This window comes from Argiope bruennichi, chromosome 4 (assembly GCF_947563725.1).
Source record: "Argiope bruennichi chromosome 4, qqArgBrue1.1, whole genome shotgun sequence".
Lineage (NCBI taxonomy): Eukaryota > Metazoa > Arthropoda > Arachnida > Araneae > Araneidae > Argiope > Argiope bruennichi.
The window spans coordinates 51,542,496-51,569,423 of NC_079154.1; the positions used below are offsets into that span (position 1 = coordinate 51,542,496).

The window sequence follows — 26,928 nt, forward strand, 5'->3', positions numbered from 1 at the left end:
TTTTTCTTCTTATTAGTGGAATTCATTTCCTCAAACCTTCCTTGGTCTGCATATGAAATATGGTTTCATTCCATTTATTATTTTAGCTGTAGATGCATTAAAAAAAAAGGTTATTTTATGAACACTATATAATATCAAAATTTTACTTCGTTAAATGCTTCTCTGAACTGATTTGTGAATCAAATACAAATTCTGGATGAATGATAAACATTGGATAATTTGGCAAGTTGAAAATAACTGCTACATATTAATTTCATATTTCCATCTACAGCTATCTACTGGCATTTTTCACAAACATATAAAAGTAATTTTAAAAACTGAAAACATAATAAGAGAAATGATATAACATCCATGCATTTCAGGCCAATTTATTGAGTTATTTTACCTGTCTCTGCACTCTTGCTGACCCTGTATGCAGTAGGCTGAATAAATCCCTGAGTAGACCCGCTTGTTGAGCTAAGTAACATCGTCCAACACTGGAACCACTGAGAGCCAAAACCATGGACAACATTTCGAAACAATAGGCATCCGAAGACTTTGGCAGGTCTTCTACAGACTGAGACTTGCTACAAAGTGAGGCTTCCCATTCGTCTCGGACCCTGGAGGCTTCTTTGCGGATAGCAGCAACGATATGAGAACACACCTTGAAAAAAGAATACTATGTCAAAAAACAGATAGTTCATTTTAAACACATTAAATGCTACACTAGGAAGAGAGTGTGGACTTAAAAGATGTCAGTATGATTTGCCTAAAAGGAAGTAAAAAGATATGAAACGTACATACTTTATGAAGCATTGCTGTTAAAGATCACAAGGTGACATGTTAAATATGATTACTTATCTAAACTCTTACATTACTCCCATCTTAAAAAAGAATAAGCTAAATGTTTATTACTATTATTAGATTAAATAGATGAAACATTCACTTATTAACATAATTTTTTATCAAACAAATAATGAAACTTTCAAAATTTGCACTTGTATGAAAGGAAAAATACATAAATTTGAAAATAGTAAAATAAGAAAGATAAATAAAACAAGCATTAATTACTTCATTAAAGTTAAAACCATCAATAGTTATGATTAAAGTTAAAATTGAATACATAATACAAAATAATATAAACAAAGAAATTTTGGAAAATATAGCTAAAATTACAAAACAATAATAATAATAATAAATTGTAAATGCTGACAATTCAATAATTTGATCCATATTTAATTCAAAAGGTCGCAGTCTAGAGTCAGAAAGAGTTTATTATTATTATTATATATTGAAATTAATGTTCTCTTCTGTATGTATCCAAATAAGTAATTGTACCAAACTGGACAATACAGAGTGTTTATAAAGTCCCGGACCCATTTTGATGTTTAATAACTCATAAAATAATAAAGATAGATTAAAATTAATAACATAAATGGTTAAATAGACTCAAAAAGTTTCATGACCCTTGTCAATGAACTTCCACGTGTGCCCCCTTCGTCGCACGGAGAATATCAAGTCGATAGTCAATTTCACGCCAGGTAGCATCTTCTATTCTCCTTAGCATATCTGTTGCAAAGGCCATCCTCCTAGGCCTATCGTTCGGTTCCAAAACTTGAACAATTTGAACTTTGTATGCATGCAGTCTTAATTTTTTCTTAATAACCTTGTACACCATCGAAATTGGCATATCCAATTCTGTTGTCACTGATCTCATAGATATTCTAGGATTGTGTAAAAATGTCTCTCTGACACGCTCAACATCAAAATCACTTGTGCAAGGACGTCTGGAACGTTTCTTATCTTCGATACTTCCAATTTCTAGAAAATTCTTTTTCCACCGCAAGATGCTGTTTTTGGATGGAGGATCTTTTTGGTAAATTCTTCTGAAATTTCTCTGTGCTTGCACTATCGATTTCATTTCTATGAACCACCATAAAATCTGTGCTTTCTCTTGTGGTGTACGCATTCTCCTTAATATCCACTCGAATAAAACATCACATACAAAAGTACTACATAGAACAAACACATCAAAAGTAAACATAACATTGCAATAGTTGCCAAAAACAAAAGAGAGAAAAATGCAATTAATAAGCAGACAGTATTTAGAAAAGTACAGATATTTAGACTGGAAAATGAAATTATCTGAAAATAACCACACGTGCAGACGATATTTACAAAAGTAAAAATATTCAAACCTGAAAAGGAAAATATATGAGTTATTCCATCAATAAATGCCATAAGTGTGTTTATATCTTTATTATTTTACGAGTTATTAAACCTCAAAATGGGTCCGGGACTTTATAAACACCCTGTATATTGAAACCTAAACGATCACTCTACAAACATATATAAATTAACTTATTATATACAATTAATAAAAACAATTTTTTTGCCATTTCCCAATTCATTTACTAAAAAACAAAAGCACATTTTTCGATAGCATTAAAAATATTTTAGAATTATTAAAATTCATTGAGAATAATTCATCATACAGCATATTAATTTTAATAAAATATAAATAAATACATTTAAAAAACTGATAACTCAAGAGAAAAATTATGTATTTTTAATTTCTCTAGAATTTGGCATCATGCAAAAAATATATAAATCCAAATTTAATAAAGGAAGTTACATCAAAAATATATACATAGTATATATGATGCTTGTTGGAGGATACTTACTTGCTTCTGCAAATGAGTGAGTTTACTTCTTGAAAACAAAATTCCAACCATATGCTCTTTGAGATCATTAGTTTCTAGTGTACTCTGTGACTGAGATAAGGGTAGTCTATCATTATCTTGATTAATTCCATTCTTCAGCTCATCTTCACATTCATTTTCTCCAGCAATGAGTTTACCAAACACCTAAAATTGAATTTCAGAAAATATTGCTTTAGGTTATACAACTGAATTTATAATATTTAAGACTGGAACAATATTTAGTTCATAGTGCAAAGAATATATCTAGTCATTTGCAAACTCTAAATTGCAGTTATTGTAAAACTACAGTGAGCAATTAATGACAAAAAGTTCAGATTTTGAACTAAATAAATAATAAATACTTTTTGAAAAATATATATATTTATGTTCAATTAGTAAACAATTAAAGTTGTGAATTAGGTAATTGGATATAGTTTTTGTAAATGATTTTTATGTTCAGTACAAAATGTACAAGTTTGAATAGCAAATATTTTACATAAACAATAATAAATTATATAAATATAATAAAACATACCCTGGCTAATAAAGAATTTTTTAAAAAAATTGTAAAATAATTATAAGAAAAGTAAGGAATTATTTTACATAAAATTAGTAATTAAATTTTTTAAATATATAATGCTTATAAAAAAGACTAATTCAAAATAAGCTGAAGTTGACTTACTTGAGATGTTAGCAGTCTAAAGACTTTCAAAGTTTCAGCTTCACAATTTTTTCGTTGTATCTGAACAGCTGTTAATTTTTTTCCAATACTAAGACTTTCTCCTTCTTGAGTGCCCAAGATCTTAACCTGTCGCAATCGCAATGTATTATCTGGACCTTTCAGTTCCAATCGAATACAAACATATTTACCATCTGGAATATCACAACTAAGCCAACCGATATAACGGGTCTCAACTTCAAGCTAAAATTACAAAAGTATTACATTTTAATTTAATTTTATTTAAAATTCTTAAAATAATTCACTCTTAAGGAAAAGATACACCATTGTGCTTCAGTCTGGAATAGTTTTTAAATAAAATGACTTTTTAAATAACTATATATATATATATATATTTCCTTTCTCCTTTCTTTAAAAAAAATTCATGAATGTTGTTTAAATTATATAAAAAAAAGACATATAACATGATTAAATAAGAAGTCATATACAAAATCATATACAAAGATGCAAGGCTTATAAAAATTTAAATTTTACTTTTTAAGCAGATAAACTTATACATTTTATCAAGGTCGTCGAAAAGTAAAGATTTAAACAAAATTAAATTTTCACTAAATATTAATTAATAAATTTTTAATTTCATCAATATGATAACTATATATTTGAAATAAATGGCAAGCATTATCATTGATGAATCCCCCCCCCCATCTGACACTCTTACTTTTAGAAAAATAAAATCTCAAAAACACTGTTCTACAGTATGTGGAAAAACCTCGATAGAATCCTACAGCCATAAACCACTGCGCCGAATTAGCTATTTCACAGTTCATGTGAAAGCATTAGCCCTCAGATTCATCATCAACGATTGTCCCAATTACCCTCCATTTTCATGAAATAATCAAACTTTGGTAGAGTCTTCTGCTTAACAACTGTATTTATTACTCCAAATTATTTTACCCCTTTGCATGCATAGCTAATCAGTTCATAACTGATTAGCAACTATAAATAAAAACTTTCTCTTGTTGTGATAAATAGTAGTTAACGAATGTAGAGTGACAAAATTAATTAATTCTATTTGGTCATCAAAGGCTAATGAAACTCTGCAAATTCTTTTTAACAATAATTTTTTCAAAATAAATAAATAAAAAGGTGACTATATTCATTAAAATTAAAAACCAGGTAAAAACAAATAATGAAAAGTTTAAAATAAAGATTTGAATTTGGTATGATATATTTATTATAATCTTCTGTTGATGATATATATAATTTTAAAAAATATAACTGAAATTTATAAACTGCAAATAGTTTAAACATGCTCAAATTAAGTAATTATATGACACCTAGTAAAATTCATTATAAAAAATTCTATACTTGATAATTTGTTATAAAAAAATTACTTTGAAAAATTAAAAAATTAGTAAAAAAAAAAAAAAAATGTTATTACTAACCTGTCTTAATTTTACCATCTCATCAAAACTTGGGCCAGCCTTAAAACAAACACCAGAAACTTTGTTCTGCAAAATAGATTAAAATATACTGAAAAAATTGGTTTAAATAAAAATGGATATACCATGCTTAAATACAATTTTAAAAATTAATACCCTCGTGTAGGAAAATCAAAAAAATAATAAAGACTTAGGATAAAATATTATGGAATTAGAATTTATGGTAAGCGTATACTGTACAAGCACTTATCCATAGCACACACTGTATAAGATATTTTATTGAAAGTAGAAATCAGAGGAAGATTAACATATTGAAAAATTTTGAGTTCATTCATCTAAAAACTTAGAAATGGGTTATAAATAAGCCATTGTTAATTAGAAAAGGTCCACACTTTTGTCTAGTAACATGGCCCAAACTTATTAAGATTTCAGCATCCGAGAATGTGAGAATATACATTATAAGTCTGTTTATAAACAGTAATATTTGTCTAAAATAATTAATTCTTTCAAATGCTGTGACAATTGAAATACATTATATCTAAAAAATTTCAGCATATGAGCCTAATAGTTATACAATTAATTTTTTTCCAAAGCAAGGACTGAATGATATTCAAACAAGTCCATCTACTTCAGAGCACACTCTGTGGCAGAACTATATTGGACTGCTTATATTCAGCCATATGACATTGTGCTGTGTATAACCAGTGTAATACACAGGTAGATGAATCAGTATTTGTGTACAATCAGATAAGCCTTTATTTGTCTGTATTTTAAAGGTATCGCCTTGTTCTTGAATCACCAGAATATCTAGAAAGAAATTTCACCCAGACTATATTTATAGATCAACATAGTCAAGGATAACAGTTTGTATGGTATTTACATATTACAGTGGTTCTCAGGCTTACTTAGCAGCTCTTGAATAAGTCAAGATTGCTAAACTCCATTATATGTATTGCAACCATCTTGATGATATGCCTTGGATGTTTGATAATTGAATCTGGAGGCTGGAATACTATGCAAGTACTGTTTATTATTTGGGGTATGTAATTTTGAGATAGCAATGTGGAAATCAAAATTCAGTTAAAGACTGAACAATAACATCCTGGACGATTATATTGTGTCTTTGTAAAATTTCTATGCAAGTGAGTTTTATTTTTAAATTTCTTAATCAAGACGAAAGATTTTAAGAAAAGATTTTAAAAAAGTTATTAATTTTAAGAAATTTATTTATTATTTTTTTCCCACATTAACTCTCTTAACTGTAACTCTCTTAGATCACTGCATAGTTGAGTCCAACTATAAGTACAAATGTTGCATTATCTTTCAAAGTATCAGGTGGATTGCAATTTCAAAATGTAAATAAATGTTGCATAATTTATGCCAGCCACTAATTTGACTATTCCTCAAGTTCGATGAGGCCAGAACTCAGAATATACAAAGAGCCTTTAAAGTCAAGTTCCACAATTCACTTTGTCAGTAAATTAATCTGACTTTAATGTCATTATGAAGCTTTAAAATATACTATCAAACGAATTGTTGCATGTCAGCAGTTACCAATTGAACCGATAATCTAAATGCTGTCAGAGATATATGAATAATAATGTATGATGGCCCAAATATTGTAAATGTCAGAAACTCATGAGGATATTATTTAGCTTGTATGGACTGTATGCCCATTTAATCCAAGTTTTGATGGAATAGGAATCAGATTTTTTTTTTAATAAAGTCTAATTTCATAACATTTTGTACAGTGTTCAATCATTCAGACTTATATACCATAATTCTGATGAGGAAAAATTTATAAATACTGCATATTACAAAACAATGCACAAATATTGCATTTAAGATAATTACCAAAATAGACACTTATAAGACAAATGAGAAACTTACACCTAAGTCTCGACAATTATCAATATGTAAATACACCATTTTTGGCTGAATCTTGGAACCACAAGATAAACTGAGCATTTTAACTTTATTGCGATCCTCATCTCCACTTTCCCAGAAAGTTTCTGTTGTATTATCAGTCAAGCTGTTAACCATGGCTTGACGACTAGAAGCTTTAATATCCACTAGAGGAGTGACATCTTTCAGAGCTTGAATTTCTGCTGAAACTAGCTACAGAAGTAACAAAAACATATTGTAAATTATAACTTCAAGACAGAGATTAAGACACATCAATGTGCAACATGAAATTAGCAATCATTTTGTAGATTTGACATTTCCTACAAAAATTATAATTTAATAGCATATAATCTGTCATTTGAAACCAAAATGCAATCTCTTGCACAACCAACTAGTTTTAATGTAATAATTTATTTGAGGAAATGCTACATTTCCCTAATCTTTTTCTACATGGCTTTACAATAACAGCTGCATTTCAGTTTGTAGTTCTTATAATATAATTACATCCAAAGATGAATTCATTAATGGAAAATAATATTTCTGCTAATTACATTATATAGCTCCAGTATTGATAATGTTTTAGTAGTAAGGCAGGCATTTTCATATTGTAAAGATATTGAGAGCAAAATAAGAAAAGTTGACTGAGATGCACTATTTTAAAGTCATTTGAAATGCATTATTATACTTCATATATGTACAGATTTAAAAAAACTAAAAGCTAAAAATATATTAAACATACAAAAAAAAATGCAATACCTGAGAATTAAGATCTGGTGCAGTTGAATCCTCATCCTCTTCTGTTCGAGAAAGTATTTTACTTATATTTGAAAAAACGTGGCTGCGATGAAGAAAACTATGATCTTCGGGGTGGAATTTTAGACACCAACAGCGCATTGCAATCTGTTGCAATGCTGAGCCCATTGGAAGAAGCATCATCAAATCAGATACAGTTTGCAAGAATGAATGGAAAGTTTGAGGTAGGGGGAAAGTTGCTTCTCCTGCTATCGTTATGTCAGAAAGAGGATGCTCACAAACTCCTAAGTCTTTTTCTTGCTACAAAAGTAAAGTTTCTATTAATAAGAAAAACAAAAGAAAAAAATCATGGTAAAAATAAGGTTGATGTAAAAAGCTGTCCAACTGAATTAAGTTTTTTCATACTACAAGAAAAATAGACTTTGATTGCACTTATGAAAAAGTTAAAAACTAATATGTTTATCTATTAGACAAAAATTTTGAAATTTCTTAACTGTGATCAAAACATAATATTTTTATATTTTATAATCATAATATTATATTTTAAAATATACAAACTTATATTAAATTCTTCATACATGTTATAATTTTATTAAAAGTTAAGAAATCTATTAAAATGTTCAATGAAATCTTATATCCATCAATATAGCAATTCATTTATTTAAAAAAAAAAAAAAACAGGAGTCATTTAATTAGGTAGCATGGAAAAGATAAACTATGAATTCAACTTTCAGTTGGGTTAAATGCCAAAGAATTTTTAAGATTTGAAATAAATCTATGCCTACAAGAGCACTATCAGTATAGCTGTGCATGATAAGCTTGACTGCATATCAAGCATTTGTACAAAGAAACTAATTCAAATGCAAAAAATTCTGTATATTCCTTAAGCTTACTCAAAAGTTAAGACTTTGATGAAAAAAGTAACATTTTTTCATATTCTGATGGAACAATAAGCTACAATTAAATGTTATGCAGAACATGGACAGATGCCAATTGACAAAACAAGTTTATAGTCAGTTGTGCTCAAGCATATCAGACTTTTTCTGTTGCAAAACTATTTTATGGGATGAAAAAAATATACTAGAAAAGGTAGTATGCCTAGAAAGCTCACCAGATGGTTCATCTAAGATACTTGTTTTTATCAATGAGAAAAAAAAAAAAAAAAAAAAAATCTAACATCAACAAAGAAACTATTTAAACTATCCTATATTAACATTATAGCAAGATCAAATTCTATACTAAATTTTTCCTAGAATCTAGTAGAAATTATATAATTTCTAAATCGCTGTAATAAGCGAACTGAAAATGGGGATATTTAATTTAAATATAAAATGTAACAATTTCATTCTATAAAACCAGGCTTAACATTTTTAGACAAACTATATAAACAAATTTTAGAGTATAGAAAGAATAGTGTGTACTACTAGATTCATATTATACAAAAATAATTGTGAAAAAACTGATTCTAAAGTTTCTTATTAAAATTTAAAAATAAATATCTTTAAATTTTTTTCCTTTATTATCACTAACAGTGATAAAAAAGGATGTTAGGACAATTGACTTGGGAGGACAATTGACTCACCATGCTGAATGTGTTTCATTTCAATTGAATCTTTTATAACAAGATATTCCTGATTCCCTCAACAAATTTTATTAAGCATTGTTTATTAGTGATAGATATCAAAATAAAATTATTTAGGAATCAAGACTCGTGCCATTATAGTGTCATAAAAAAAATCACTTTCTTATTCTTCATATAAACCATTCTTTCTTACTTTAAAAGAATGAATATTTCAAGGAACAATGAAAATGATTTGATCACAAAAATAGAAAAATGCTGTCTAGAATTAAGCAAAAAAAAAAAAAAAAAAAAAAAAAATACAGAAAAGCAGTGTACAACTAAAGTAGCACCATTTAAAAGATTTTTTTTTTTTTTTTTTTTAAAAATTTTAAGAAGGCACAGAAATCAGCATATTTCTAACCACTAAGATATATTTGAGCTAATTTGATAGGTTAAATAGTATGGGCCATAGAGTAACTACAGACACAACACAGGTATGCATTCTCCATTTTTAATAGTAGAAATTTATTGACTTTCCACAGCCCTATTATATTTATATTTATGGAATATAAAAGAGATATCTAAAAGATATAAAGAGACATTTGTATATAAAAGAGATCTTAGATTGTTCTTGAAATAAAATTATGTAACAAAGGTGACAAAAATCCCCTGTATTAGAATTAACTTACTGACTGAAGAAGAATTGGATGAAACAAGGATTAAAATGAATCAACTTACCACATCATGCTCCTTTTTTTCTCCTTCTTCTTCCCCATCATCTTCTCCTTTGTCAAAAGGTGCAGGAGATAAGGCAGCTACAAAGCACCAAAGTAAATCATGGAGAGACATGGGCTGAGTTACACAACGAAGTAGCCAATTCAAAGCCTATAAAAATTTTTAAAGATTTATTAAAATAAAATACATTTTTAAGGCAAAAGATGAGAAATTAATATTTATCAGATACGGTTAGCATTTTTTATTACAATTATATATATTTTAATAAACAAATTCCATATAATTTATATTTATTCATTTTAATTTATTGGTATTTTTAAAAAAGCATAACTGATGCTTTAATTCATTTTCTTAGTCAATTTAATCATAAGACATAAAGCATGCCACACACAACTGAAAGTGAGAATTCCAAAATAATTTTAAATTTCATTAATGATACATAAGAACTTCTCCTGTATTATTTTTGTATGGGAGAAGGCAAATTGGTACTTTTAATTGTTGCTTTAAAAATCAACCAAGCAAAATAATTGAAATTAAGTAAAATATAATTAAAAACTTTTAGAAAAAAGTATGAAAATAATTTGTACACAGACTTAAAGAAACGTAGTTCTTAGTCTTTAATAAATCATGTTTTTAAATATTTTATTCTATTATACCAGCAATTACAAAATTTAAGATACCATTACAGTATAATTAAAAACCATGGCCCATTACGATAGTAAAGCATAAACTTTTTTTATTATTATTATAATGCATAAGAAAAATCTAAATGACACAACAAAAAAAAATCTGGTGCTTGCTTTTGATTTAAGAAACATTCACTGAAAAAAATATCTTACCTGCAAAGCATATACTCTACATGCTGCTTTCCTCAATGCTTGTTTCATAGCAAGTTGCAAACTCTCTAAATCATGCCTCTGTAGAATAAAAAGCATAACCGGCCGATGAAGAGGAAAATCAGAACCAGGCCTTTCCATCATAGCAGATACTAATTTTGTAAGAGCAGCAGATGGTTGGCACAGGAAGGAAGTACTATTATCTGCAAAATTTAATTTAAAAAAAAAAAATTAATATCCTTAAACTAAGAGAAAGGAATAAGAATTGAAAATTAATATATACAAACTCAACAATCAAAGAAAAATTAAAGGCATCATATCAAACAAAAGACAGAATAGTCATTAAGAATATTTTAAAAAGTTCAACTAAATACATTAATTAATTTTACAACAGGACTAAAATAGAACAAATTCTAAACAGTAAAAAGCTGCATCAAAATAAGTATAATAAAATTATATTCCATTTGAAATAAAATATTTACTTTTGTTCATTGAAATAAATTATTTCAAATTTTAAAGAATTGAGAAACAATACCCCATTCAAAGAATACAATAATTTATTTTAATCTTAATGAAAAAAATGATAGAAAAATTATGCAACAACTGAAATCTATGTATTATATGATCCAAAAATTTAATTATATTCTTTACATATGTGTTTAGTTAGTATTTAAGCTTTAATTTTCCTTAAACAGTTGACATTTACATTTATTAACAGAGATTATCTTACCTTCGCAGCCACTGCTATTATTTCGTTTTCTAGTCATTATAATGCGGCACTCAGTAGCAGCATTATCCCCTTCTTGCTTATTCCAATCCCTTGAAGTGAGCCCAACAGATATTGAACGATGAAACGTCCTAGTTTTACTTTCAATATCTTTTGCCTTAGATCTACGCCTCTCACGCTTTGCACACACTAGTTGAAGATCAGCTCCGCCATTCATTGTCAGTGAACGCATGATTCCAGGAGATAAATTAGATAAACTTGTACCTAAACCAAGATTCTCAGCACCATTCTGTAAAGCCCTTATGTCTTCTTCAGACAAGAACTCCTCACCAATCATATTTTTGTATTGCTGTTGAACTCCTAGCACATCAAGACATTGGAAGGAACCAATAGGAAAAGGTGAAGTATCCATGAATCCATTCTGTTCATAAACACTAGACATTCCATTACAATAACTGAGTCTGGAGGGAGTAGTAGCATTTGTTGGAATACCAGATGAAGCAGATGAAGACAATTCCAATAAGAAGAGTGCATTGTTTTTCATAATTTGATGTGGTTCCATAGGAGGCAATGGTGATAAAAGTTTGGTAGGTGAAGCCTTCTTCCGAGATTTCTTCACTTTTTCTTTGATCAAGCTCTGGCCTCTTTGACGAATAAATTTTTCTCTGCAACTATCACAGATTAAGTACCAACTGCTCCCACCAATACCACCATCTCCACAATTACCAGCCCAGCCACCACAGAAATTACCACCACTATTGTAGCCTTTACCACCAGCATGGTCACCACATCCCGGATGAGCCTGTCGCATATGGTAAGTCACTGGATGAGGAAAAAAATTGCCACAAAGTTCACACATACTTTCTCTCTCCGCAACAAAGGGAGCACCAGCTGCTTCAGCAAGAAAATTGCCTCTTACAGACATGACAGGCCTATATTCCTTCTTTTTCTTGACTTTCTTTTCTTTGTCACGATTATTTCTTTCTTTTTCTAGTCGTTGAAAAACTTTGGAACTAGTAACTGGGCTAGGTAAAATAAGCTGCTGTGAAATAATTCTTTGACTAGAAGCTGATATTTGTTCCCATAATATAACTAGATGCTGCAGAGATAATGGTAATTGGTATTTCTCACTAGAACTGATTTTTCTACTGGGAGAAGTGCTAGCACTATTGTTAATACTGTCATTCTTTTCATTTAGACCTTCTACTTGTTTAGAAGCCTCAATTACACTATCTTCTTTAATAGCTATAGAAGTTCTTTTTAATTTGTTCTTATATATATTAGCATTAAAAGGTGTAGGCGAAAATGACTCAAAATATTGAAATGTAAGCAAACTAGGACTAGCTACTTCAACAGAATGCCTATATCTAGCTTTCTGTTCTTTTGTTAAAGGTGAGCTATCTCGTTTCTCTCTAACAGCTACATGTGGCACACTTGTTATCTGTTTTGGAAGAGTTGGATTAAATTTTAAGAATGAAGCACATGCCATAGCATCATGGACAATGCCTTCATGCCACAGAAATGCAGCAAACACAGCACGCAAGCATTCTGCAACAGATGGAGTCATGGCTTCCTTCACAACTTCTTTGGCTGTATGTTTTTCTTTGGTTTTATCACTATTTTCCCGCACAAATGCTGGTGACTTAACTCTTTCTCTTTTCGAACGGAACTGGCGTGTAGTTCGGTCCTTACGAGCTAGTTTGGGAGAGACCCTTGTTACTTCCTCTTTGCTGCCAGCTGAACCAATGCTAAAATGACTTTTTACACTATCTGGACTGGTTTGGGTTCCAGTCTGAGTGACAGTCTTAGAAGTTGTTATCAAATTGGCTTCCTAAATTTAAAGAAAAAATATGAGATTCATATACATTGAAAAATTTCTCATTAAATGTACAATTATATCTTATTAAATATTAAAAATTTTAAAATAAAAGGAAAAAGATAAAACTTGTATAATTATTTTCTCACTCACTTTTTTGGGTGTTCCTGGTGTAGCAGGAGTACCAGGAGTGCCAGGTGTACTAATTGGACTAACAGTATTTCTTTGAGTGATACAACCTATACAACCAGTGGCTGAAGTTTGAGACAATTCTTTAAGAATACTACTAAAGTGAGAGCTCACACTGGAATCACTAAAAAAACAATAATAAATTTGGTGATTAAATTGCAGTACCAAGAATTTAATTAGAGAATATAATGTGAAATCACTGCTTTAATTAGTTGCATCCAAATGCAAATCAACTGAAAATAAGAAATGTTAAACATTTGGGTTATTTTATTTTATAGACAATTTTAAAAACTGTCAGCCAATTCCTATGGAGGAAATGTTTTCAGCTAATGAACAAAACTAAAAGTAAAAACATGCAAGCTACAAAAACATCAAGGCAGAAATATAAATAATAGATGCATATAATTTCCTTATAATATTTTGAATTTTTTTCATAAATTTTAAATTTAAGTTGAAATTATATGTATAAAATCAATTTGACAAAAAGCATAACTTCTAGATTGATATCTAATTAGATTGAAACATACTAAGATTATTACTATTTCAATTAATTAGGTTTTGAAAGTTACATGTCCAAATCTAATAAATTACTCAGGATAACTTTTTCTGGAAAAGTAAGGAAATGCAGAATTTAACTTACGAAGTTCCAACAAGAAGAAGATTAAATTAGAAAGAGAATGGCTGCATGCATTGCCCATTACGAAGGTGCATGTAATAACAGTGTCTAACGGATGAATTTAAATATATATATATATTATTGTTGTATCTTTTTTTTTAATTTCTTTTTCCTACATTTTCATAGTTGATGTATACAAATGATTGAGAAAAAAAATAATAAAATAATGAAAGCAAAATTTTTTTAATTCTTTGCCTAGTTATTGTCACAAAAACAACTGTGAATTGAATGTAACTGGTTGGAATCAAATAAAACGCAAATCAAAAAATTGCTGCAGATTATTTTGCAATCTTTCGTTTCCAAACAGCTATCGAAAAATTACATGGCTTGCAAATGTAATGAAGAAATTTTAAAAAATAATAACTTTTGAAGTTATTGCCTATATTTATAAGACAAGCTTACTACATGAAATGGTACAAAACAAGCTCACCTATGTGTCATAATGCATTTTGAAACACAGTTAATGAAAAGGAAAACTTAATGCATCTTCATTATTTCACAAGGCAATATAAGTTATTTTTTTACTTTTGAACACAAAGAGATTATAACACAGTATTTCAAGACACAAAATTTTATTTTATGAAAGGTAACATCAAAATAAAATTATACTAACACATCAATGCATAAACACATAATTTATATAAGACGAAGTGTGCTTCTTTTCCTGGAAATCTTTTCACTTACTTTTCCTCTATTCTTAATACTCCTTTTTAAAAAATTAGATATTCATTTTATTTAAAAATAAAAGAAATCAATAATTAATGTAAGATAAATATTAATGAAGCACATTACAAAAATATTCAAAAATTTATCTCCCAATAGATTAGTGATAATAAAATTGTTAAGATTTACATTATTAATATCTGAGTCAATTTTTTGAAGCAGTAGTTTTGCAGCAAGAAATTATTAACTTTTCAAAGATTTAACTAAGCTACTTCATTATCTAAAAATGCAGATAATTACCTCTGCAAAGAGCTTCTTCGAAGGCCACTTGTTTTCTGAGGCACAGCCTGCTGATATGACCAAGAATCTTGAACACAAGATGTATGCCTTTGCACACTTTTTGGAGACCCCGAAAGAGGTGGAGATGAAGACACAGCAACTTGACCAGCTACTTCACTATTTGACCGCATAATAGGTGGAGTTGATGTTTGGGTAGGACTAGAGCTACGTCGTGAAGGAAGTTTAGGTGATGAGGAAGTGTGCATGGGGCTGGCACTTCTAGATCCTCTGTGGGGAACAGGTGGAGTATTTGGAGGGGTACGTGGAGGAGTGGCAGCATTTCCATTGGCTCTGCTTTCACCAATGGCCTTTACAAGTTCTTTAACAGACACACGTTGGAGTTCAGGTGGAACATCTTTACGTTCCATGGCAGGATCAGAGTTGAGCTTGTGATTTGATTCATAATTGAGCCACTTTTGAAGAGCTGAAACACGATTGCCGAAAGTTTTGGAGGGATCAGATTCAGTTTTGTCTGATTCAATGAGAGTGTTCATAGACACAGAAGGAGGGGTTGATGCTAACAAAAAAAAGCAATGATTAGTATATGTTGATAACTGATAATTGACAATTATTAGACATAAATAAGGAGTAAAATATACCTGGAGATCCAAATACAAAAGGGCTAGTTGAACCAGAAGAGCCTCCCTCATGATCTGAAGTGCCACTTCCAAAAGTAAAAATTCCTATTCAAAATATGAAGTTTATTTAAAAATCTCTCCAGCATTAGAATGAAGATACATGGAACTATATATTGAAATCTTTCAAGTATTGGGATGTATAATTACAATTTGAATAACTAAAACAATTACACTCAAGTGATTTTCCTTATAAAATTTATAGGACATCAAACAGTTTTAAAATTAAAAAAATAGTTATACTAATAAAAATGTCATGCAGTTATTTATAAAAACCCCTTTCTAAAAACCTATTAGAATCTGAAAATTATATGTATTTGAAGAATATCAAATTTTAATTGTGAAAACTATAAGAAAATAACTAACTATCTAATCAATAAATGATATTTCAAATAAAATTTTAATTTTGTTTATTTAAGAAATAAAATTAAAAAATCTAATAAGATATTTTAGATTTAGACATGTACTTTATGTAATTATGCACTCCTTGAAAATATTGCCTTCAAGTAATAATAGATGTTGATAGTTGGCAACTATCAACATCTATTAGATCTGATTAATTTTATACTAAAGATTAAATCATAAATTAATATTTTAATAAAAGAGATATGTTTCAGCTTTTATTTATCATAAAAGAAAATTTAAATACTTTTTTATTACTAGAAACAAGAAAAGTTTTGAAAGCATTTGCATTTAAATATGTTCAGAAAAAGCAATAGAAGCAAAACTGAAATAAATTTCATTTTACTAAAAATATAATAAAATTTAAATTATACAAAAATATGCTAACTTTTCGAAAATATGATTTTATATATATGAAAACAATTTAAGATTCTAGATGATTCCATATAACAAGAAGTTAGAACACCAAAACATCTTCAAAACATTTATGCTTCATTTTCTATGATAGATCAATGACTAAGAAGTCATCATAACAATAGGAGCAGATGTGTGAGATTTATGCCTGCCATTTGGTGCTTTATCATTTTTTTTTTTCCTTCCTTTTTGGCTATGAGTCTTCATTAAAATGCAAAATTTAAGACAAACATTCTACTATAATTCTAAGATTGCTGTTTTTACAATAATATGAGTAAATTCTAGTGAAAGTAAAAATCAAAGGTTAGCAACAGCCCACTTACACCAATTAAGATTAGAAAACCTCCATTCAATAGGATTTTTACTAATTCAGAGCTTAAAAGAAGCTAACAATGTTTTCCTGAATATGTCGTTTGAATTGAGATATTCATAATAGAAAAAGAAAATTTGAATATAATATAAAAATTAATAATATGACAGGAAAAAGAATTATTATTATATCTATATGCATTCTTTAATAAATACAGTGAAAAATATTGATTAAAGATTCCAAGTTAGTTTTGTCATAAATCAAATTTTAATTACCCATAGATTGACCAAAGGACCCAAATGGCTGCACAGATGCAGCAGTTGCAAAATCAAAGCCTTTTCCACCTGGCAAACCAGAAGAGAAAACAGATCCTTGCTCTGAAGAGAATTTAGTACCAGATCGTGCTTTTTCATCATTTACACAAACTCCTTGAGCAGCATCCATCTCATGTTGCAAATAAATAGTATCATTTAAACTGCGAATCAGAGTCCATGCTTCACCATCCATATTGAAACAGTACTCCCTTGTGCTATCTCTATCAAGTTTCACCCATACACCATCTGCATTTGTCACCTGACAGGGAAAATAATAATAATTGTAAATCATGCGAAACAGCAGCAGAAACTGAGAACTAAACAGATGGGTTTTTTAATTATAAATATTCACAAATTTTTATTTTGTTTCTAAAAAATTATCAGCATTAATTCAATAAAAATATGCATACACACATTAAATATTGAAAGAAAATAAGTAAAAGAATAGATATACACAAACAACTTTGAGATATTTCTTCAGCAATCAGTAATACTAAATTTTGAGAAAGTAAAAAATGAAAATCAAACTTGATTTTAGCTAACCATAATTAGCTATATAATAGTAATAAAAGATAGTAAAACTATTAATTAATATAAACTTTTAAATATAATAAATTAAATTAATCTCTAGCATTACATAATGTAGTTAGTTACTTTATTATAGGCACTACTATAAGCGATTAAAACAAATAAATAATTTGTTTTAATCGCTTCCAAAAATACTTTTAAAAATGAAATAACTGATACACAATATTCCTAACTCTATAGTACAGCAAAAAAATATGTTAATCAATCCCCCAGGCTTATTTCAAAACAGATAATTTTTTAATGATAAAAAGTGCATTTTGGAAAGAATATAAATTAATCTAAATCCAAAAAACATACACTATTTTGTTGCAACTTATAAAATTTACTGTGCTCTTCCCTAAAGAGGAAACATGCGAAATTCTTAATATTATTTTTTATTAATAAGTTAACAATTAATATTATTTTATATTTTTTTACTGATGCATTAAACTCACTTTCAAAAATAGTAGGTGCTGTAAGAAAAATAATGAATGGAAATAAAGCAAAGAAATTACTAATATTTTATTTCAACTTAGTTCTTATAAAAACTTACATCTTCAATTGCTGTTATAGTATTTCCCAAAGCTAACATGCCTACTGCAGATGCTTTTAAACTTGGTCTACTTCTGATATTATGACCTGATGCTCCACACTTCACAACATGATATGTTCCAGGTCCTATAATTTTGAAAATTATGCAATTAAACATATATTAAAAATATTCTTAAAAAACTTCAAAGAATACATTAAAAAAGAGACAGAGAGAGGAAAACTACCTCGTCCAGATGTAATTTTCTCTTTTTGACTTTCATCCCCAGATTTTCTACGATTACCTTTTTCCTTAAAAAATTCTGATAACATCAATTTCGGTTCCTGAAAAGATAATACATATGTATCTATAAGCAGACTTTAAAATATATTATTTTGTAATAAGCATGTTGTATTTAACATTTGCATGTTGCATTTCATAATATTGTAAATCTTAATAATTCAGAAAGGAAAGGGATGATGAAATGAAAGGACAAAAATTCAATTTTGTTTAATGAAATTAAGATGTAAATTGCTTTGCGCTAGCTAATGAAACTGGAATGTTGATAGCACAAATAATTGCCTATGTAAAAAACATTGTATGTAAAAATTGTATATAAAATTAAATGTTAATAATCAAATGTAATAAAAAAATCCTTACTTCAACAGGAAATAATAAAGCCTTTCCTAGATGCTGATTGTACTGTAAACACCATGCTTCTGTAAAGCCATTCTGACAATACTTTCTCACTGTTTCTGGACTGAGACGCACCCATACACCATCGTCATTTCGAAGCTAATTTCAAAGAGGATGTTAAATTGGAATAAGAATTATGATTTACCTTTATTAAATAATGTGGGAAAATCATGAAAAGTATTTAAAAATTATAAATAGAAACAGTCGGAAATGAACAATTCACAATATTATTATAAATTTGAAAATATAAGCATTATTTATTTTTCCATTTGTTAATTCCAATTGAATTAAGAAGTAGGGCATGAGAACTTTGAAATAAAAATTTGAAGTTACCTGACAAAAAAAAAAGATCTTAAGTGGAAAAGAATTTTATTAAAAGAATCTTTCCCCTCTTAACCCATCCAAAACTACATAATTCCATTTATATTTAAAAAAGATTACTACATAATACAAAAAATATTTTGAAAAACATTTTCAAATTTAAATTATTAACTAAGAAAACATATTTTAAATCGTCCACCTCACCTCATCAATGAAACTTATGGTGTCATTTACATGCACAGTTCCAATCTGTTCACTTTGCAATGAAGGATGACTCCGAACTCTTAAACCAGCACTATATTTAGCAACAAACCTCCGCACCTGAAATAAGCAATTCATTATAGTATTATTCTAATTTCTTCTAAAATTATATGAATTAAACTACCTATTAAATTAATCCATGCAAAAGGCACTCATGATCATGGTAAAAACCTACACGACTTGGTTGATGCTGTGTCTTGGGTGTTGCTGGTTTAGATGGCATCAGTAAACCTTGAGGTGGATCTTTGACTTCTACTGATCTCTGTTGAGGACCACCTATTCAAAAAGAAATAGTATATATTCCGTCTATTACAAAGTAATTGATAATTATAAATTAACAATTAAAATTTTCATCAGAATTTGTTAAGCAAACTGATCATCAATTCTTGTATAATTTTAACACAAAAATAACAACAACCTACAAGATGAATTACTAACACTGATTTTGAACTAAAATTCATAAAAAGGCCTGGCAGTATTGCAATTTAAATAATCCTATTTCAATTAAAATTTAACAGCTATGCCATTTAATAATTCTTCAAGAAAATAATTGTATCTTGGGACAACTCTTAAAAAACTGGAATAATTGGAACTTAAAAAATTCTATTTTAGATAACAAATACTTTATTCAAAGTATGAGCTGTTATTAGTTATACATTTTGCATATCTGTTCTTCAAATAGTGAATGCCCTCTTAAGATAAAATTGTTCACATTTTGAGGTGATCTTATCATCAAGTTATTTTTTGACATCTTCTTAATTTCAGAAGTATTATGGGGGAAAAACAAGTGACATCAATGAAAACAAGTGGTAGCCTAAAGAAGCTAAGTCCGGTGAATTGCATGGGTGGAACAAGAATTTCCAGTCATATGTAGAAATGATGTTTCTGTCTTTCACTATGTGAGATGAGGCATTGCTTTGCTACAAAATTCACTTTTTCGTGTCTTGCAACCCAACTTTCTTGACCAATTCATGGTTCCAATTTATCAGTTGCTGATAGTAATAAATAGTAATCATTGTTTCACCTAATTTTAGAAGCCATGGTACACCACATATAATCCAACCAAATGCAAAGGTGTGGAATCAACTTTGAATCATGTAAACCAAAGTATACTCGCGTCTTGCGTTAGAGCAATGTTACTGTAAGTTTCCTCAAAAATATGATGGCTTGCACTTACATTTTTCTTTTGAATGAATAGAAAGGCAGTACATGCCGCACATGCTCTTTATTTTGTTTGAAACTTGATATGTCTAAAACACAATATCACGCTAACTTGAAATCAGTAGCACATCAAGAGCATTTTCACATGTATTGCCATACCAACAAACTGACATAATAATCAAGATTTTGAACCAAGTCTTCATTCCAGTGCCATCAAATAGAAAAATTAAGAATTATTAACTGGCACACCTAATAAACACAATTTAACTGAAAAATCTATAACAAAATCAAAAATACATCTTTACTATTATTGTGCAGTTCATACTCCTACTATAAAAATGTTATCCTCTTAATGTTATAATTTAATATACAATAAGATTAAATATTTTATTACACTAAGCACCAACTATTTTCATCAAACCAAATTAAATGATTACATATGATAATCTAAATATATATGAAAGTTTTAAAATGCTTGACAAATTTCATTTCTTTCTGTACTTACCAATTTCAAATCCATCAATTATGACCCTGAGTAAATACCATCCAGTTGATCCTGGTGTCCAATTGGCAGTGTATGTGCCATCGTTATTTGTGCGAACCAGCATGTTCTCTATGAGCCTTTTCTTAGCTGGTGATACATACCTAAGCTCTTCAAAGGAGTAATTTTCATATTCCTAATTAAAATATAAAAAATAAAATATTTTAATAAATTATAAATCAAACTAAGAAAAAAATAAGAACTGAAAAATATTTTATCACAAATAAGATTTTGACAAAGAAAATCTCAAACTGCATTTTGCTTAAAAATTAAACTATTAGTTCAAAAAAAATTAAAATATAAAAGTCATTTTTAAAAATGTTATAATTACAGTTGTTTCCTCAAAATCCATAATTAAAAAAAATTCTAAAATGTTATTTTAAATTCTTTTACAATCTTCAAAAATGGAATAAACTAAATTTTCTTATGACTAACTTTATATGAAGTTTGTTCTTATTATAAGTTTAAAAAACTCATAATTAAACAAATACATCTAATAAATATACAAAATATATATAAGATCACATTTTGAGTTCCTCACATATCCTTAGAGGATAATGTAGTCTAAAAAGCAATCATTAGAGATTTCTCTTGCAATTAATAATGAAAAAATAATGAGTATTTCTTCAAATGAATACTCCTGTCAATTACCTTTTTAAGCTATAAATCATAATTAAGTTCCAAGAATAACCTTTCAATTTCTCAGACAATAAGATGTACCAAACTTTATGCAATCTCATTCAGCAATACATTAAATAATTTAATGTGCAAATGATAATAATTAAACAGATAATTTCTACAACAATTCAAAAGGTACATAATAAATTATGTGGAGTTAGACAATAAGTAATATTCTTTCAATAAGATGTTATTTGTATATTAAACAGAATTTAAAGACATTTAAAAGAAAATAATATAGTGTTATATTCATAATAAATAATGATTTTTTGAGTAAAACCAATTCAATATTAAATGAGCAAATGCATAAAAATAAGTGTACCTTCATAACAGTAATAGCATAATAGAACATTTTATCCTTCACTGATATTTCATAAGGAGTTTCCAAATTAGGAGGTGGGTGGCCTCCAAAAGTCAGTACCCCAGTTTCAGGTTTGCTCACTCTAGCTTGTTTTCTGCTAGGATTGTTAGCTTCTGTTTCTTTATCATAAGTGTTCATAGGAACTGCTAACACTTCTACCTGAAAGACAAATTCAAGTTCAACAATTATTCATTCATATGCTTCATAAAATTCACAAATGCAAGCAATCACTACTATAATTACTTGAATTCAAAGTACCTTTAATTTTAAAAGGATTTTATCAGCAAAAATCTAATAACATTACTTTTCAAATTATCTTATTTCACTACAACTTTGAAGTGATAAAAAATGCACTTCTATATAAAATTTTATTCTAATTTCAAAAACATACAATTTAGATACATAGATGCAAAATAAGAATACACAATCTATTTTTGCCTTGTAATCTGTCTATATAAAGAAATACATTTTGAAATTTATTACGAAATTTAGCACAAATACAATTTGAAAGACGGGAACAAGCATCTTGGAATGATTTTTAAAAAATTCAATTAGTTAAAGATTGAACAAGCTTTGGACATTTGTCAGTCATAAATTCTAGAAATATTAAAACATCATAATGAATTTTAATTCATTTTAAAAAGATGCATGATGTTAGCTGCTATAAATATTTCTTATTATTTATGATAGCTTTTAAAAATACTTTTATAGATAATTTACATAAATACTATAGTTGAATGAAGCAATCATTGTTCAAAAGAAATTTAAAAAAAATTTTGTACTATTTTCATTTTTTCTATAAACATTTAATTGGTCTCCTTTCTCCCATTATTGAAAGAAAATAAAATTAAGTTTTATTTATTTTTTCATGTTTTTGGAAAGGTCAAAACAAATTTTTATTTTATTTTATTGCATCAAACTTTTTTTTTTTTTTTTGTGGGATCTATCAGCAGGGTCCTTTAAGATATTAAGTAATATATTCAATATGCTGAAGATTATACATGCTATTTCTTATTTTTTTATTAGCATGATAATCATGGTCCAATTAATTAATTCATTAGCACTCTTATTTTGTTATCGATTTTATTATGTTCATGATCCTCCTTAATGAGTTGAACCATGATATCATATTTTCATAAAAATGTAGCTGTCTAGACATCTAATTGCAAATGCCTTGCATTGCATTTTTTTATTATTATTAATCTTGAAAAATGGGCAGTTGTATTAAAATAAGATAATGCACTTTACTGGCATGATATTTCTAACAGCATATTACTTAGATAGAAATGCACATTTGAGAGAGGGTTGAGATTAAATATCACTTGTATAACATCAGCCATTTTATCATCAGTTAAGCTAATATCCAGATAACTCAAAATATCATTAAAATCAATTAGGAGAAAACATAAAGAAATAGAATCTTTAAGACTAAATACAACTCAATATGGAAAACAAAAAATTACAATTTTTAGTTGTTTTTGTTATTATTAGTTACTAGCAAAAAACCTACAATCATAAAAAATTAAATTCCTGTATTTATACAGCACAGAAATAAATATGAAATTTATATAGTATAATAAAATAATAACAGTGAAATATATTATCAACACATTTTATCATTTATTACTTCCGTACCGAAAATCATAAATTGAAAAAGTATTCAAAAATTACCTATTAATATAATAAAATTTTATCTCAACTATCATTATTCAAATATTGCACTAAGCTTCAATATAGTAAATGATAAATAACAAAAGCTTCCAAGGTTTATATGTGCTTTAACCAAAGTTTCCATGGTTTATTATACATATATTTCTATCACATAATATTGAGAACAAGTATAAACATTAAACATCATTGCATAAAAAGGCATATCACATAATATAGTTTTTAAACAAAAAAAAATTCATTGAACTTCATAAAATACTTAATTGTATCAAATTTAAACACCAAGAAGTAAAAAAAGTATGATTAACAAAACAATAAAATGAAAAAATAATAAACTAATGCAATAAAATACAAAAAATTGCATGAGATACTAAAAATATTGTAGAATTAGTATATACAGAAAATCAATAATTTCAAGAATGATAAAATACCATTTCAGAAACACTAAAAGCCACATTTATGCAGATATATGTTATGTGTGAATATTTCAATCATATTATAACATTTATTTGTATATTCAATCAGTTATAGAATACCTTCAAATTAGGTGCTTGTACAACTTTTCCATATTGATCTTTTGTTATGACAGTAATAATTGCAGGCCAGTTACACTTCAACTCATCCTGACTACACAGAAGTTCACATTGCTTTGGATCTACATAGGATTCTGGCTGCAACCATCTAAATGCAATTTCAAAAAAAAAATTTATCACTAAAAACAAATATTTATTCCCAATTATTTCAAATATACATACAGCAATAGATGACATTTACTTCATAAGAAAATACACAAGTTTGCACAATATATGCTTCAATTTTAGCATGCAGAAATAAATTATTCATCCAAACTATTAGTACTATGAAGCAATTTTAATAAACATTAATTATTTCTAGTTCAATCCCCTTTTTTAATAATTAGATTAAAAGTACAGCCCACACAAATTTGAATTTAAAATTTATATTTTATATTCATATAAAACATATTAAATTGTTATGTTTATTCAAAATCATTTTTGAAAATGCCTTTATTATTGCAGACAATCTTACATAAGGAATACTATGGGGGGGGGCAATTTAAAAAAAATATTTCTCATAAATTTTCTGCTGGTACAAAATAAAAAATTTCAAAATAACAATTATAATGACTAAACAAATTTGATAAGAAAACTGTACATATAAAGAGGAATTCTTCCCTTATAAAAAGGGAAGGAAGATACATGTTGACACTTTAAAAAAATGACACTTTAAAAAAAAAATCAATCAATTATAAATTTACCTTGCTAGTCTTCCTCCACTTGTACCCTGCATGCAAGCTACAAAATCTTTTAAAAACGAGTGTTCATTTGACTGACTGCTGAAAGGTAAAACACCTGCCAGAGCTTGATGAATAGTAGGTGGATGTGCTAAAGCAAAGCCTTTGGACAGAAGCACTGAATGATTTCTGTACACCTGAAATTCACAGAATTAACTGAATGAATAATAATCTTCTGACTACATAAAAACTGCTAAGTAACTGATTAATAAATATGATTGCAATGAATTTATATCAATTAAAGTGATTATTTTTAACATTTAAATTGCACTTAAAAAGACAAATTTAAAAGAAGGATTGCATACTAAAGAATTAAAGACTGATCAATTCAATGCAATTCTGAAATGCTAAACTATTATTAAGAGAATATATAACTTAAAAGAATCAATAAGTGCAGTTTTTTTTTTTTTTTTTTTTTTTTTTTTTTTTAAATTTTCTACTATGTAATTGTAAAGTATAATGTTTACACAAACATTATACTTCAAAGAGTCACTTGCAATATTTTAAATTTTCCTATAAAGAAATCAGTCATCAATAGAATAACAATTATAGGGAATGTTTAATGTTATTATTACTAAAAATATTAATTACTCATCACATAAATGGGTAAAATTTTTCAGAAGCAATTCTATAATTTTTAAACTACAAAATAAAATGTAGATTTTTAAAAAAGTATTTCAGTACTGGAAACTGTAAAATGGCATGCTTTTTGTATAATTTAAAATAAATTTTTAATCAATCAATATAAGTCTCTACATATTTTTTTAAAATAAAAGTAATTTCAAATCCTCCTTTAAAACTCTCTGAAATTGCCAGATTTTAAACAGCATTGGATCTACACCTCAGAATTTTAAATTAAAATGCAAATAATTACTTTCGTGACTAACAACTATACAAAATTTTTGATGTTTTCACTATTTATGTATTAAACGTCAAACTTTAATGGCTGTTATATGTTCGTTATAAGAAAATTGATTTAATAGCAAAGTATTTCGCCATAATTAAAATTTACTTATAAATCTACCATTTATTTCTAATATGAATAATAATATTCAATACCTGTTGAGATAATTCCTCTACAAGCTCCATATCTTCTTCAATTTCTCCAACTGATGCTATAATTAAAAAATAAAATTTTGTTAAGAAGTTTATTTGTAAATGCCAAAAATATCTGAAAGCAAACTGATTTTAAAAGTAAAACAAACTGCAGATGCCATATACAATATTTCAAAATATATACATAAAAAAATAGACCCATAACATACATGGAGGAAGCATTAGATCTCTCCTCATCAAGGATGCTGCGCACATTCCACCAAGGTATGCTAATTCTCGTTCCAGATGTTTAAGTCCTTCCCAACTTTCAATATTATTACCAGTAGATATACGAGGGCATTCAAAACCAATGACTTGACAGCGAAATCCATAAAAGCATGCTTTATCATCTTTAACATAATCAGATGCAGTTTCCAAAGAAAAAACAACCTCATTGCCTAAAATAAACAATATTTGCATTACCATACAAAAATTGTATAGTAAAAATTTAAGAGAATACTTCTAAAAGTAAATAAGTTAGTAAAATGTCACTAATATTAGTATATTATCTTCAAAATATCTTCACATAAAAATTTAATCACAGATTAATACTAAATATAATGTATTGTAGAATATATGAAATAAATAAATCGTGTATTTTATTATTGGTACTACTGACTTTATTCTGATATTTATTGTTTAAAATTATGGAAAAAATTTT

General features: G+C 27.7%; 1 protein-coding gene across 3 annotated transcripts in view; it reads right to left on the reverse strand.

Moving 5' to 3' along the window:
• LOC129966743 (E3 ubiquitin-protein ligase MYCBP2-like) overlaps positions 1-26,928 on the reverse strand; it is an 84,754-nt gene that overhangs the window by 13,576 nt on the left and 44,250 nt on the right. For all 3 annotated transcript variants that reach the window (XM_056081296.1, XM_056081297.1, XM_056081295.1), the window contains exons 43-66: positions 26,438-26,665; positions 26,232-26,287; positions 25,137-25,309; positions 24,397-24,541; positions 22,154-22,351; positions 21,118-21,289; positions 19,627-19,727; positions 19,395-19,511; positions 18,834-18,968; positions 18,421-18,517; positions 18,198-18,322; positions 17,039-17,336; positions 15,602-15,685; positions 14,964-15,519; positions 13,289-13,448; positions 11,323-13,150; positions 10,596-10,795; positions 9,760-9,906; positions 7,464-7,760; positions 6,693-6,920; positions 4,806-4,871; positions 3,364-3,603; positions 2,664-2,846; positions 386-643 (exon numbers count right to left, since the gene is read on the reverse strand). In XM_056081296.1, the coding sequence (XP_055937271.1) occupies positions 386-643; positions 2,664-2,846; positions 3,364-3,603; positions 4,806-4,871; positions 6,693-6,920; positions 7,464-7,760; positions 9,760-9,906; positions 10,596-10,795; positions 11,323-13,150; positions 13,289-13,448; positions 14,964-15,519; positions 15,602-15,685; positions 17,039-17,336; positions 18,198-18,322; positions 18,421-18,517; positions 18,834-18,968; positions 19,395-19,511; positions 19,627-19,727; positions 21,118-21,289; positions 22,154-22,351; positions 24,397-24,541; positions 25,137-25,309; positions 26,232-26,287; positions 26,438-26,665 (6,092 nt within the window). The remainder of the gene's footprint in view (positions 1-385; positions 644-2,663; positions 2,847-3,363; positions 3,604-4,805; positions 4,872-6,692; positions 6,921-7,463; positions 7,761-9,759; positions 9,907-10,595; positions 10,796-11,322; positions 13,151-13,288; positions 13,449-14,963; positions 15,520-15,601; positions 15,686-17,038; positions 17,337-18,197; positions 18,323-18,420; positions 18,518-18,833; positions 18,969-19,394; positions 19,512-19,626; positions 19,728-21,117; positions 21,290-22,153; positions 22,352-24,396; positions 24,542-25,136; positions 25,310-26,231; positions 26,288-26,437; positions 26,666-26,928) is intronic.